The following is a 14171-nucleotide window of genomic DNA, read 5'->3' as shown; positions in this document are numbered from 1 at the left end:
CTTATTTCTGAATATCGTTCTTAATGTGATACCAAGTCCATCTGATACCTGTGTACACCTTCAGACAGCCTCCAAGTGAAGCACATGTTATTTACTCACAGTTTGAAAGCAGCGTGGAGAAGTCCTTCAGCTGTGTTAAACTGTGATCGCTCGAATAAATCCTTAAAACCAGCTATTGTTGCCCGATTTATCACTGAATATCGTTCCTAATGTGATACCAAGTCCATCTGAGACATGTGTACACCTTCAGACAGCCTCCCAGTGAAGCGTACGTTGTTTACTCAGAGTTTGAAAGCAGCGTGGAGAAGTCTTCAGCTGTGTTAAACTGTTCCTCTCAGGTAAACTGTGATTCGCCCATGGGAAAATGGGATCCGCCCAGATTAAACTGTGTTACGACTTCTGTGGCTATCTACCAGCGATCATGTTTAATATGAAAGACACACATACATCCCTTATAAAAACGGCATTCTGCAGCACTCATCCAGATAACATGTGACTGTTAACTCGTTTTGCAAAGATAGCAGCAGAAATGTCATTGCTGCATGTGCAGGGATATTAGACTTTAAAATGCTGATGGGTCATTAATGTTGGTCTCGGCAAACAATATTAGGAATCCTCTATTCAAACCACATAATATTCAGTGTCCATCGACATGAAAATAACAAAAAAGTTCATGCTGGACTCAAACCCGAGTCCCAACCATAGACTGTACAGGGTCCCAACAACAAAGGTCACTCCAGCCCTGCGCGTTATGAGTGCGCCACAGATCAACACGACGTATCGAACCACCACACTATAATATTTTAAATTAACCTTGTTAAAAAGTTCCAGAAAAATGCAACCCGATCATCATTTATAATGTGAGCGAATGTACACTTTAAGCCATATAATATACATATTATAATATAGTATACTGACTGAGGTCTGTATCAAGCCTCATTAAGACCCACCGAGATCAGATATCCTAGTTTATCAGCCTGCGAGCCCACATTATGTTGTGATAAGTGTTAGTTTTACATATAAGTGTGTTAGGGTTAATCTAAAATATTATAGTGTGGTGATTCGATACGTCGTGTTGATCCGTGGCGCACTCATAACGCGCAGGGCTGGAGTGACTTTTGCTGTTGGAACTCGGGTTTGAGTCCAGCATGAACTTTTTTGTTATTTTCATGTCGATGGACACTGAATATTATGTGGTTTGAATAGAGGATTCCTAATATTGTTTGCCGAGACCAACATTAATGACCCATCAGCATTTTAAAGTCTAATATCCCTTCACATGCAGCAATGACATTTCTGCTGCTATCTTTGCAAAACGAGTTAACAGTCACATGTTATCTGGATGAGTGCTGCAGAATGCCGTTTTTATAAGGGATGTATGTGTGTCTTTCATATTAAACATGATCGCTGGTAGATAGCCACAGAAGTCGTAACACAGTTTAATCTGGGCGGATCCCATTTTCCCATGGGCGAATCACAGTTTACCTGAGAGGAACAGTTTAACACAGCTGAAGACTTCTCCACGCTGCTTTCAAACTCTGAGTAAACAACGTACGCTTCACTGGGAGGCTGTCTGAAGGTGTACACATGTCTCAGATGGACTTGGTATCACATTAGGAACGATATTCAGTGATAAATCGGGCAACAATAGCTGGTTTTAAGGATTTATTCGAGCGATCACAGTTTAACACAGCTGAAGGACTTCTCCACGCTGCTTTCAAACTGTGAGTAAATAACATGTGCTTCACTTGGAGGCTGTCTGAAGGTGTACACAGGTATCAGATGGACTTGGTATCACATTAAGAACGATATTCAGAAATAAGTCTGGCAACAATAGCTGGTTTAAATGATTTATTGGAGCTCGCAATGTTTTGAACAGACATCCCCGATCAACTCGTTTTTCTTTTTGTAGTCCTCGCTGTTCGCGTCCGGATATTGCCATCGTAAGCACAACCTCACACACTGGAACTGAATGTACATCAAAGTGTTCCTATCCAGCCAAATATACCAAAAGATGTATGTAAACGACAGAAGAAGCGATCGAAATGTGTATTTCAGTCGAGGCCACGCCTCCACATCTGTCAACCAGTTGATCGGGGAACCAGTCAATCCGGAACACCGGCTCTTTTAAGTGAACGACGGGAGCCGGCTCTCGCCCGCGAACGAGCCGTTTTTTTTTTTGTTTTTTTTTGCGGAGGGATCTAGATCGGCATGAAGGCACATTGTGCAATGTGCACATTATCCCGCTTATTACATGGCCACATTCTCAACAAAGTAACGACATGACTCCCAATATTAATTGAAATGCTTTTATGGATTTAGAAAATGATTTTATTGATTTAAAAAATAGTTTTATGTATTGATTTAAATTGACATGCATCCGCTAAGAAAAATAGTCCGTTGTTACTGTTTGAACTAACGTAGCAACGGCAGGAACTGCTTCAATAGTGTTTTTGAGGAGCTTTTTGATTACAGATTTGAAAACATCGTTGCTTGCTTTAAAAGTAGCACAATTCATTATGTCAAACCTTGGAAAGTATCTAGATATCCCTGCCCTAATGCCAAAGTAACTGCACACTGAATATGTGTAGCCGTTTGATGTCTAGTCTGGACCGCTGCGTAAAAAGGAGGGTTTCTGCCCCATTACTTCTCTTCTTACTTCTATTCATTCACACACACATACGGGTTTTGGGCCGAGGGCGACACCGTACTTCCGGTATCAACCATTTCACGCGAGGCATACAGAATATCATAGTCGATTGCCTTAATCAATATAGTCAACTCTAAAATACCACATATATGCATTGGCATGATAATATTATTGTGACAAGTGGGGTATTCACCTGGTGTTTCCAGAAGATAGACGTAGATGCAACCAAAATCGACCGAAGGCCACTTTTGAGGGTCGTAATTCCATACATTGTACATCCAACAACCCACACAGCTCTAGTTTACGCTGGTAACGACCTAGAGCACACCCCTCAAGTCCAGAGATGTAATCCGAAGACATGCAGCGATTTCTTCGGTCGTTAATTCAGAAAAAAAAACTAGTGCGCTCTGCCTGGCAACATAAGCTAGCTGTTTATATTAGCATTGCCAGGATTTTTGCACCTCCAGAAAAATGGCGTCTTTATAAAAAAATATATGGCGCGCGTTGCATTGTGGGTAGCTGTGACGTCACTGTGTGTGAAAGAATAAGAATAAAACACGGAGGACGGAGATCTCTTTTTCTCCCCCTCTTCTGACAGCCCAGCAGCTGATCTAAAGCACGCTCCCCTCACCTGCAGGGGGCGTGGTCAGCTGCAGCAACACAGAATCAGCCCACTGCAAAAACAGCGCTGGAAAGAGGAAATAGAGCGAAATGAGGCATGGCTAAAATGCAGGATCTGTTTGGTATTTTGAAAAAAAAACTATATTTATATAGTTTTATTTAGTTTCGCTATCTGTTTTGTGTAGCGTGCAAAGGTACACGTTTGACTCCCGCAACCGTGAGCCCAATGAGTCAGTAATGGAATACGTGGCTGAGCTGCGTCGGTTAGCGCAGAATTGCAACTATGGTAACACTTTGCAGCAGAGGTTGAGAGACAGGATCGTCTGTGGAATAAATGAAGATCGGATTCAGAGACGACTCTTATCAGAAGCGGATTTAACATTTGAAAAAGCATTGTCAATTGCTGTGGCGTCAGAGACTGCAAATAAAAATGCACAGGAGATACAAAACCAAGGGGCCACAGCTAAATGCTTCAAAATGGATAAAAAGCCACAGGAGGCTTATGCACACAGAGAACCTACCAAAGAGTGTTACAGATGCAAGGGAACCAAGCATGAAGCAGCAGACTGTAAGTTTAAACAAGAGAAATGTCATGCATGTGGTCAAATAGGACACATTGCCAGAGCTTGTCGTAGTAGATCTACACAGAATGGAAACAGCAACAAAAATGCAGACCCAAAGAGAGAAAGGAGGCAAACCACATATCACCGTTCTCATAAAGTACAAGAGCAACAGAGCCAAAGTGATAGCTCAGAAGAAGGTACATTCTTTCTGAATAAGATGAGGTTCAGATTGGGATGCATGAGTGAAGTGCACCTGAGACGAGTAGACCCATACATGGTTGAAGTGAAGCTGGATAGTAAGTTTGTTAACTTTGAGATAGACACTGGCTGTAGTCTCACAATACTGAATGAACAGACATTCCAAAGACTATGGAAAGACACAAAAAGTCCATGTTTGAGACCAACCAAAATCCACATTGAGTCTTATACAGGTGACCCTGTTAATGTGGTCGGAGCTGCCATTGTTAGAGTGAAATACAAACATCAAAGGCGGTACCTGCCCCTCATTGTGGTTAAAGGGGACGGCCCCATGCCTGCTGGGAAGAGGCTGGCTGGAGGAAATACATCTGAGTTGGAAAGAAATCAAAATCTGACACAAAGCCCGAGTCCTGAAACACCTGAAGACAGAGGACAAATCGCTGCAGCAAGTACTGAGCAAACATGAACATTTCTTCAAAGAGGAGCTTGGCACACTGAAGGGTATGAAAGCTACCATCCATATAAAGGCTGATTCAGTCCCTCATTTCTTCCGTCCAAGGTCTGTCCCGTATGCCATGCGCACCAAAGTAGATGAAGAAATAGACAGATTGTTGAAAGAAGGAGTAATCTCACCTGTTAAACATGCAGAATGGGCAGCACCAGTGGTTCCAATACTGAAGCCTGTTGGGACAGTAAGGCTATGTGGAGACTACAAGCTCACTGTAAATACAGTTTCCTCACTTGAACAATACCCCATACCCCGAATGGAAGATCTGTTTGCAGCACTGACAAGAGGAAAACAGTTCACAAAGTTTGACATGAGTCATGCATACCAGCAAATACTCATGGATGATTAATCAAATAAATACTTAACAGTGAATACGCACAGAGGCTTATTCACATACAACAGACTGCCTTTTGGAGTAGCATCAGCCCCAGCTATATTTCAGAGGACAATGGAAGGTCTCCTGCGAGACATTCCTTTCGTGGCAGTGTATTTAGATGACATCCTGGTGAGCGGTGTGGATGAGGAAGACCATCTGCAGAACCTCGAAACAGTGTTGGCAAAGCTGGAGGAGGCAGGATTGCGTCTGAGAAGGAGCAAGTGCACTTTCCTGGAAGAGGAAGTGGAATATCTGGGACATCGAGTGGACGCACAGGGACTTCACCCTGTGGAAAAGAAAGTCAAAGCCATCATGGAGGCTCCCAACCCCACAAATGTTACTGAACTCAAGTCGTACTTAGGTTTGCTAAATTACTATAACAAATTTCTGCCAAACTTAGCTACACTATTGGCACCACTGCATGAGCTCCTGCGACAAGATGTGCGATGGACATGGCAAAAGAAACAGGAAGAGGCTTTTAAAAAATCAAAGGCCCTGTTAAACTCAGCAGAAGTGTTGGTGCATTACTCTGCTGACCAAGAGTTAATTATGTCATGTGATGCGTCACCTGGGCGCTGTTTTATCACACGTAATGGACGATGGAACTGAACGTCCTTTGGGGTTCATGTCGTGTACCCTAGCGCCTGCTGAAAAGAATTACTCCCAGCTAGACAAAGAAGGCTTAGCAGTTATATTTGGAATCAAGAAATTCCACAAGTACTTGTATGGTCGAACTTTCACCATCTATACATATCACAAGCCACTGATCTCTCTCTTCAACGAAAAGAAACCCATTCCACAGATGGGTTCCCCTAGAGTTCAGAAATGGGCGGTGCACCTGAGTGCCTATGAGTATCACATTGTGTACAAACCAGGAAAGAACAACGCTAATGCGGACGCATTAAGCAGACTGCCGCTGTCGGAAGATGTGCGAGAGAGTGAGACGCAGAACAAGTACTCATGATTGATCTTCTGGATGACACACTCGTGGACACAGCCAAAATAAAACACTGGACAGCTAAGGATGTAATATTGTCTCAAGTTCATGGTTATGTCCTGTCGGGATGGCCTTCAGTGACTGAGGCTCCTCTCAAGCCGTATCATCAGAGGAGAGAGGAACTGAGTGTGAGGGATGGCTGCGTGCTCTGGGGAGCCAGAGTCATCGTACCAAACAAAGGCAGGGAAAATATATTGAAAGTACTGCACCAAACACATTCCGGCATGTCAAAGATGAAAGGTCTGTCTAGATCTTATGTATGGTGGCCGGGGATGGACCAGGATGTAGAAAAGGAAGTGCATTCATGTGGACTATGCAGGTCCTTTCCTGGGAGAGATGTTTCTACTGATAGTGGATGCTCACTCAAAATGGATGGATATTTATCCAGTGAAGTCAGCTACATCACAGGTGACCATTGAAAAGCTACGTCAGAGTTTCAGTGTTTTTGGACTGCCAAAAATGTTGGTGTCAGACAACGGAACCTGTTTTACAAGTGCTGAATTTGAGACTTTCATGAAACAAAATGGCATCCGCCATGTGAGGTCAGCACCGTTTCACCCGTCTTCTAATGGGCTGGCAGAGAGGGCGGTCCAAACCTTCAAAGGGGGGATGAAAAAGATGAAAGGTGAAACATTGCAAACTAGACTGTCAAGGTTTCTGTTCAGTTACCGCATCACACATCACGCGACCACAGGCCTGTCGCCTGCAGAATTGATGATGTCAAGGAGACTCAGATCTGCACTTGACCTGCTCCTGCCAGATGTGAAAACAAGAGTGCAGCTAAAACAGAAACAGTCCGATTACAAACAGGAAACTGAGAAGTTTCTCACCTGCGGATAAAGTTTTCATCAGAAACTACGCTTATGGACCTAAATGGATCCCTGCGGTCATCGACAGCTCATCAGGTCCAGTGTCATATACAGTGATCATTGGAAGTGGTCAAGTCGTGAAGCGGCATGTGGATCAAGTAAGAGCCAGATTGACAGACACCGTGTCCTTAGAGCCAGTGCCGGACTCCAACAGAGACACTGTGGTTCCAGTGACAATCAAGCAAGAAGGACCTCCTGCAAGTGAGCCAGTGATTCTGTGTACTCCGGTCCCGCCGGACTTGCCTGCTACACCCGTGGTGAGACGATCAGAGCGCGAGAGACAGCCACCTGTATACCTGAAAGACTTTGTTAAATAGATCAAGAGATGTTCAATTAATAGAGCAGCATAGTTCTCTGTTTTCACTTTAAGGAAATGTTTAGAATGTTAATCTTTGAAAGTGAAATGATTTATGTCAGTACCTCGAAATGTTGTGTAACGGGAGTATGTTATACCCCCACCTTCGGGAAGTATTGTTAGCTTAAAGGGGGGGAAATGTGGTATCTTACCTTGTGTTATTATTACATGTTATTGCATTTGTCCAGCAGGGGGCAAACTCACTCTTGGTATTAAAAGAGCCTGTTGTATACGTTCCCATGAGGAAGTCCCGGAAGCATGTTACCAAAGTAAACCAGTTAAATCTACTCTTACGTTGTGGACATACAATTATTGATCACAAGATACAACACACACCATGTCGACGGTTAACAAAATATGTTTATTTAAGACAATCAAATCAAGTCAAAACCAGTAAAGTATGAGGTGTGGATGTCAGTGGTATCAGTAATGTAAATGCAGGGTGAGGATTGTATGGACATGTAGCCTATGTATGTGAGAGTGTTGAAGTGCACAAAGTAAAGCAACTGAAGAAACTCATAATATACTCAACAAAACCGGGGTGCCTGCAGGGAGAAGCAGAGAGAGGAGCAGAGAGGCTTTAAATAGCTGCAGGGAACCAGACCCAGGTGCCCTGAGTTACTGCAATCAATGCAATCACCACAGCACATACAGGACAGCCACCTCCTCTCTACTGATGAACCTACAGGGGCATCACAGCGTCCGATATGACGTAATATCGGAAATGTAGGCTGGCTTTACACCCACGGCCATATCAGAAACGTTGCTATCAGAAACAATGCCTGACTGTTTTGGACGTACTATTGTCGGTGCATGTTTACATCAAATCAAATCAAGTTTTATTTATAAAATTAGCATCGCTAACACTCAAGGCAAGGCAAGGCAAGTTTATTTATATAGCACTTTTCCACACAAGGCAATTCAAAGTGTTTACTCAGACCTAACCTGTACTGCACAGAGCATGTGTGTGAAGAAGCAGGAAATAAAAAGGAACTCACCTTGTGGTATAACCGGCAAGAGAGAAAGCCTTTGAGCTCCATACTGTTTCAGAAATAATCCTTGATAATCCATGATATGGCGGTAGCTCTCCCGCATGAGCTCAGCCCCCTCCTTTTTTTTTATCAATTTTTTTTTTTTTTAAACCTTTAGGCCTATACCCCAAATCAGCACTTTTGAAACAGGAAGTGGAATGGAGGGATATGTATGGGATTAGTTTTGTATCATAAAGATAAAGCAACACTTTCTCAGAATAAAGCAAAACTATGAGTTTAAAAGAAGAAAAAAAAACGAAGTCAAGCAAAATAAAATTAATTTCAAAAATAAAACTATAAGTTGCAAACAAATCATTTGTGTAATCATGTAAACTATAAGTATTTTTTCTTTGTTTTAACATAGGTTTGTGTTTGCAGTTCTTGTTTCTTCTTTCTCAATGATCAGACTTTTGCTCTCGCTGCAGCTCTTCTCGTTTGCGCTCCCTCATTTTTTGTTTGAGATTTTGACACAAACATCCCAGGTGGGCGGGACTTTCAGGGGTGTGTCCCCATTGGCTACTCAGCTTTTGAGTGACAGCCCACTACACCACAGATCATACAGTGCAACTCATGCAGCAAACTCCGGAGTCCACTCGGCCACGTTAGTGTCTCCTGGGGGGTTTTCATGAACATATCGGACTTATTTTATGGATTGCTGTGCATTAGACTTGTGATGTGTAGTTCATACTTTATTCCAACTTTAAATATTTTAATACCTGAACACACTGCTGCTGTTAAATTATTTCCCAATTTAGGATTGATAAAGTGTCTGTCTATTTATTTTATAGATTCAAAAAACACATCGATGTATTTTTAAGCTAAAGGTGATACACAATATAAACTGTATACTATTATTTTTCAAAGACATGTTACATTTCAAAAGCATATATTGCTATGTTTAGGACAAACAATTAAAGACTGCTTTAATTTAACAAATTCTGCAATATAAAAGTGGCAGATTTGCTTTATTAAACAGACCAGACCTAGGTTGCATACCAACACAATTAGGAACATGCTCACATCTTACTATGTTGGTCTGAAGAGCTGAAGCATTCATACACAATGGATAAAAACTGTGTTGTTTCATTCTATATCCTGTGAGAAAATGATATACATTTAGCATTACAAACTCTACATACTATTCCTAACCTGAGGAAGATATGAATAATCAACAGATTTGAATGGAATCTCTAACATTTTCATGTAGAATAAAGACAAAAAAGTGATTATACAAATTACATTTATTGAAATTTGAACCAGAAGATGAAGTCTCAAAGAACGTTTTAAATAAAACGGTAGCACAAGCTAACTTTCATAGCACAGCTTTACTTCTCACTTAACACAATAAAGAAACAGACCGTATAGCACAAACAACACAAATGATCAATACTTACATATATGTTCACTTGTAGTATTATAATAATTGAAATGCTGGTTCTTCTGGGGGTCTTCTGTCCACGCTCAGCTAGCAACCGCACCGCAGCTGCCTGCACTGTACAATCGCTGGGGAACTGGGCTGTCACTCAAAAACTGAGTAGCCAATGGGGACGCAGCCCCGAAAGTCCCGCCCACCTGGGACGTTTGTGTCAGAATCTCAAACAAAAAATGAGGGAGCGCAAAAGAGAGCAAAAGTCTGATCATTGAGAAAGAAGAAACAACAAGAACTGCAAACAAAAACCTATGTTCAAACAAAGAAAATAGACTTATAGTTTACATGATTACACAAATGATTTGTTTGCAACTTATAGTTTTATTTTTTAAATTTATTTTATTTTGCTTGACTCAGTTTTTTTTCTTTTAAACTCATAGTTTTGCTTTATTCTGAGAAAGTGTTGCTTTATCTTTATGATACAAAACTAATCCGATAGCTTATGAGGCATGGCTAATGGGTGATCTGTTTGGAATTTTGAGCAAAACACTTCATAGACATGTTTTTTATATATTTTTATATCTGAGACCTATGCTATTGCCTAAAAATAGCATGATAGGCCTAGGTGATCTTTAATGTGGTAAAGAAAAATGGTGGTAGACCGATTTTAGTGAGTGACGCAATTGTTGAACATCTGTTCCATCATGCCGTATGCATGTTCCCGTTTTCGCTTCTGATTGGTGCACCAGAGCCAATGTACAGTAGCCTAACTAATTATGCACACCTGTAACTAATCAACATGCTCATTAGCCGACGGTTAGAACACAGTAATTATTAGTCAGTTGTTCGTCGAGAGAATGGTAAGCCAATTTCATTTTCAGTCATGTAAAAAACTAAAATGTGAATTAGACCGTTCTGCAATGGATATTTTCTGACTAAAAATAATGCTGACCCAATGCTTTACCCTTTGTTTTGGCTTGCTGTCATGCTATTACTTAGTTCAGCTACCGTTACTTTTTTAACTGCGCCACAAATATTAAGTGCTTTCTTGACAGAAAAACCCCACATTAGCCTATTATCTTGGTTATAGACAAGTGGTCTAATAGGAGGGCCCTGCTGCAGCCACAGGGGCCCTTTAAACTCAAACAAATAGGCTTAGCTAAACCAAACTGTCTCTGACTAAACTAAGCTAGTTAGCTAATCTGTCATAATTTCCCATTTAAACGATTTAAACATACACTCTCCTAAGGCAGGCATTTCAACATGACAGAACAAGCCCAGGTGTAACTTTCCTAGCATTATTAATATTAATGGCTGCTTTTCATTTAACAAGAGCAGGGCCCTACTGTAACGTATGTGCTTGCTGGCTCAATAATGACTTCATTAACGTAGGCTATGTTTTGTAATAAACGTCTTTCTTTAACCTTATCATAACTTTATACACTCGATTACATCTTCCCTTTCAACTCTAGGCTACTACTTGCTAGCTATAAGCAACTGCAAATCTACCTTGCACTGACACAACCAGTAGTGTAAAGTAACTAAGTAGATGTACTCAAGAACTGTCCTTAGGTACAATTTTGAGGGAGTTGTACTTTACTTGAGTATTTCAATTGTGTTGATACTTTGTACTTCTACCCCACTACAGTTCAGAGGTTAATGGTGTACTTTTACTCAAATGCATTTATGTATTACCTTAAGTTACTTTGTAGATTGGGATTTATTATATGAAATATAATCAACACCTTAATAAGACTTTAGTTACACCTGGAGTCAATCCACATGCTACCCTATACAAACAAAGTAATTAAAAATAGCTGAACCTTTACCAGCTCTGATAACACTTTAATGCATCAATAATTATAATAAAAACATATAAGATGTATGATTGTGAAATGGGCCAATCTGCAACATAAGTACTTCTACTTCTGCTACTTTGAGTATATTTTGATGGTAATACTATTGTGCTGCTACTTGAGTTACCTTTTCAATGCAGGACTTTCTACACTCTGGTAGTTTTATTTAGGTGCAAGATCTGAGTACTTGTATTACCTCTGCTCTCTATTGGATTGAACTTGTCTGGGATTGTGATAGACTGCACTCTCTCTCCCCCTCTCTCTGTGTGTGTCTGTTTGAGAGGGCAGCTGGCGGTCTGTGCTCGGCTCGGCTCACTGCTAGCAATGGCGCTGCGGGCTGGCCAGCTCTTTTCTCCGTGTCTCCTCACGGTTGCTTTGTTATTGCTCGCGAGCGGACCACAGTTTGTACTTAGTTGTCCGAGTCGCTGTTTGTGTTTCCGAACCACCGTGAGATGTATGCATCTCAACTTGGAAACCGTACCAGCAGTTTCTCTCCAGACTACCATCCTGTAAGTAGCCTAGCCTTTTTCTCCTTAAATCTAACTGGAACCAGCCCTCTGGGCACACCGGACGGGAGGGGAATGCAATGAATGCTAAAAGCCTGGGATTTTCATTCACGTTTGACACCTGTGGTGTCAAGTTAAAACAGTTTATAGTCTTTGCATTGGTTAATCTTAGTGTTGAAAGTAACTTTTTGAAAAGTGTAATCATCGATTTCAGTTTAGTTTTAAACAAAGGGTTGTGGTACTCGTATATTTCCTGTTGTAGTGCACAGGTTTTTGCAATGTCTTTAACTAAGTTAGAACACCTGCCAGTGATTTCAGCTGTTGGCTGTAGAGGTTAATGAACAGGGTTTTTAGGGTCACACAGCTGGTGAAGTCAGCCGCAAGCAATATGGAGGGTCAGACTCTTCCAGAGAGGTTCCTGAGCTTCAGCAAGTGTTAACATCTCTATGGTGACATGTATCTAGGAATTCTAAAGATATGGATTATATTTAATGAGAAACGGATTTATGTTGCGTTTGATTAAAACCACCATCCCTAGTCTACAGATTTCATTGAGTGTGTTGTGATATTTGGGGAAGTGTGTGCTTAATTTTCAGGAGAAGAAATCCCAATAGGCTTTCTTCTTTACAATGGATCTTTCTACTACATTGTGACTTGGTAGTCAGAAAAGCTATTACTGTTCTTGGATGAAGTTGTGTTGCTTAGGTTTAACTCCCATGTTTGACTTTCCCTCTGACATGAAAGGGAGGAAATGCTTCTCACTTGACAGCACTTGTGAATATGTCCAGGTTGTCAGGAGCACTCTGTTACAGTCTACCAACTAAACAATTTCCTTTTTGATCTAGCCGGGCACAGTGTCTGAGAACTGCAATGAGAGAACACAAAGCTGCAGATCTGTTCACTCTTCCATAGGTGACATCCTTTGTCTTTAATTTGACCCTGCTATCTTGTTGTGCATTTCAGTTCATAATGCATGGACCTATACATAGCTTCATTCAGCCTGTTGGCAGGGGGACAATGGGGCAACTCAGCCAGTCTGTACCACTGTAGCATGAAGTATCCTTGCCCTCTTGTCATTTGGGGTCACCCCACAGCCTTGAAAGTAGCCCATGGTGCAGCCCTGCCCAGGTACCCCAAAAGGAAAGATAAAAGTCTGCCACAGCGATTTAAGGATTGTTTAGGTATTCTGTAGGATGTGTCTAAATGTGTTAGAGGGCTGATCACAGCAGGAGAACATGTTGTGGTTTTCCAGAAGCTTTCATGCTGAGCTTTGAAGCAGCAGCCACTTGTCGCTTTTTCCCGCTCGGCTCATGTCAGGACATGAATTTAGTTCCTACCCAGCCAGCCTCATTCTGCTGTATTAAATGTGCAACACACCACTGGTCACCTGCAGTGGAAAATAAATCCTCTACATCAAACTTGAGTTTGATTTGTGTCCTTGCAGTTCATGGTTTGTTTGATGTGGATTAACTAAGTAGTACGCAGAGAGTGTACATCTTTAACTGGAAGGTTATTTTTCTCTTAACGTTCCTTTTAACCGCTAAGGTAGCAGTCTTGAGGGTTGAAGATCTCCCTTCAGATCCTGAGAGCTTTGCAGGATTAAGTAAAAGTGAATGAGGATTTGTTGTTGTATAGACACTTGACCTATAGCTGTGTGCTGTATTGTTGAAGTTAACCTCAGCAACAAAACAAGTTAGTTTCCCTCCTTTTAGTTTAGGTGATTATAAACACTTGGGTTACTGAGCTTATATTTCAATAGACTGGAAAACTGTTGAGTGTATCCATTAGAAAATAAATCAATGTTGAATCTATACTATAAAGTATGCATTTTTATGATAGATAATGACACAAAACAATAATTATCTTTAACTTCTTGAAACTCCAAACATCTCATTCTGTTTCCTGGGCGCCACTGCAGTAGCGAATAAAAAGTATTGGCTCAGACATATTACTGCGTGTGGGCCTTTTGCCAAGAGCTTTTCTACATGACACTTGGACCAAGAAACATGGACGTTTTTTCCCCCAGTTTTTTTTGTTCTCTGTGGTCTACATTTGTTTTTCAGCTGTTTTCTCAAAGGACTTTATGTTTGAGGCATTTTAGTACATTGCGTTTCCTCTCTGTAATGACATCGCTGCATATCTTCCCAGGGATTTGCTAGAGTTTGAAAAATGATTACTTTACATTAGCACTGTGTTGCCAACATCAAATTCCAACTGTTTATTTGAACTGGTATTACTTTAGCAGGTTACATATTGGCTTTTTACTTTTGGA

At 41.2% G+C, this 14171-nt stretch overlaps 1 protein-coding gene and 1 pseudogene across 2 annotated transcripts in view; both read left to right on the top strand.

The window, feature by feature from the left end:
* Positions 1 to 4072: 4072 nt before the first annotated feature.
* On the top strand, positions 4073 to 7401 carry LOC117549830 (annotated as a pseudogene).
* Positions 7402 to 11669: 4268 nt separating this feature from the next.
* LOC117549979 (peroxidasin) overlaps positions 11670 to 14171 on the top strand; it is a 56583-nt gene continuing 54081 nt past the window's right edge. For both annotated transcript variants that reach the window (XM_034222206.1, XM_034222205.1), the window contains exon 1: positions 11670 to 11902. In XM_034222206.1, the coding sequence (XP_034078097.1) occupies positions 11718 to 11902 (185 nt within the window). In that variant the 5' untranslated portion in view covers positions 11670 to 11717. The remainder of the gene's footprint in view (positions 11903 to 14171) is intronic.

The sequence above is a fragment of the Gymnodraco acuticeps genome, unplaced genomic scaffold (assembly GCF_902827175.1).
Source record: "Gymnodraco acuticeps unplaced genomic scaffold, fGymAcu1.1, whole genome shotgun sequence".
Lineage (NCBI taxonomy): Eukaryota > Metazoa > Chordata > Actinopteri > Perciformes > Bathydraconidae > Gymnodraco > Gymnodraco acuticeps.
This window is presented reverse-complemented; position numbering and strand designations above follow the sequence as displayed.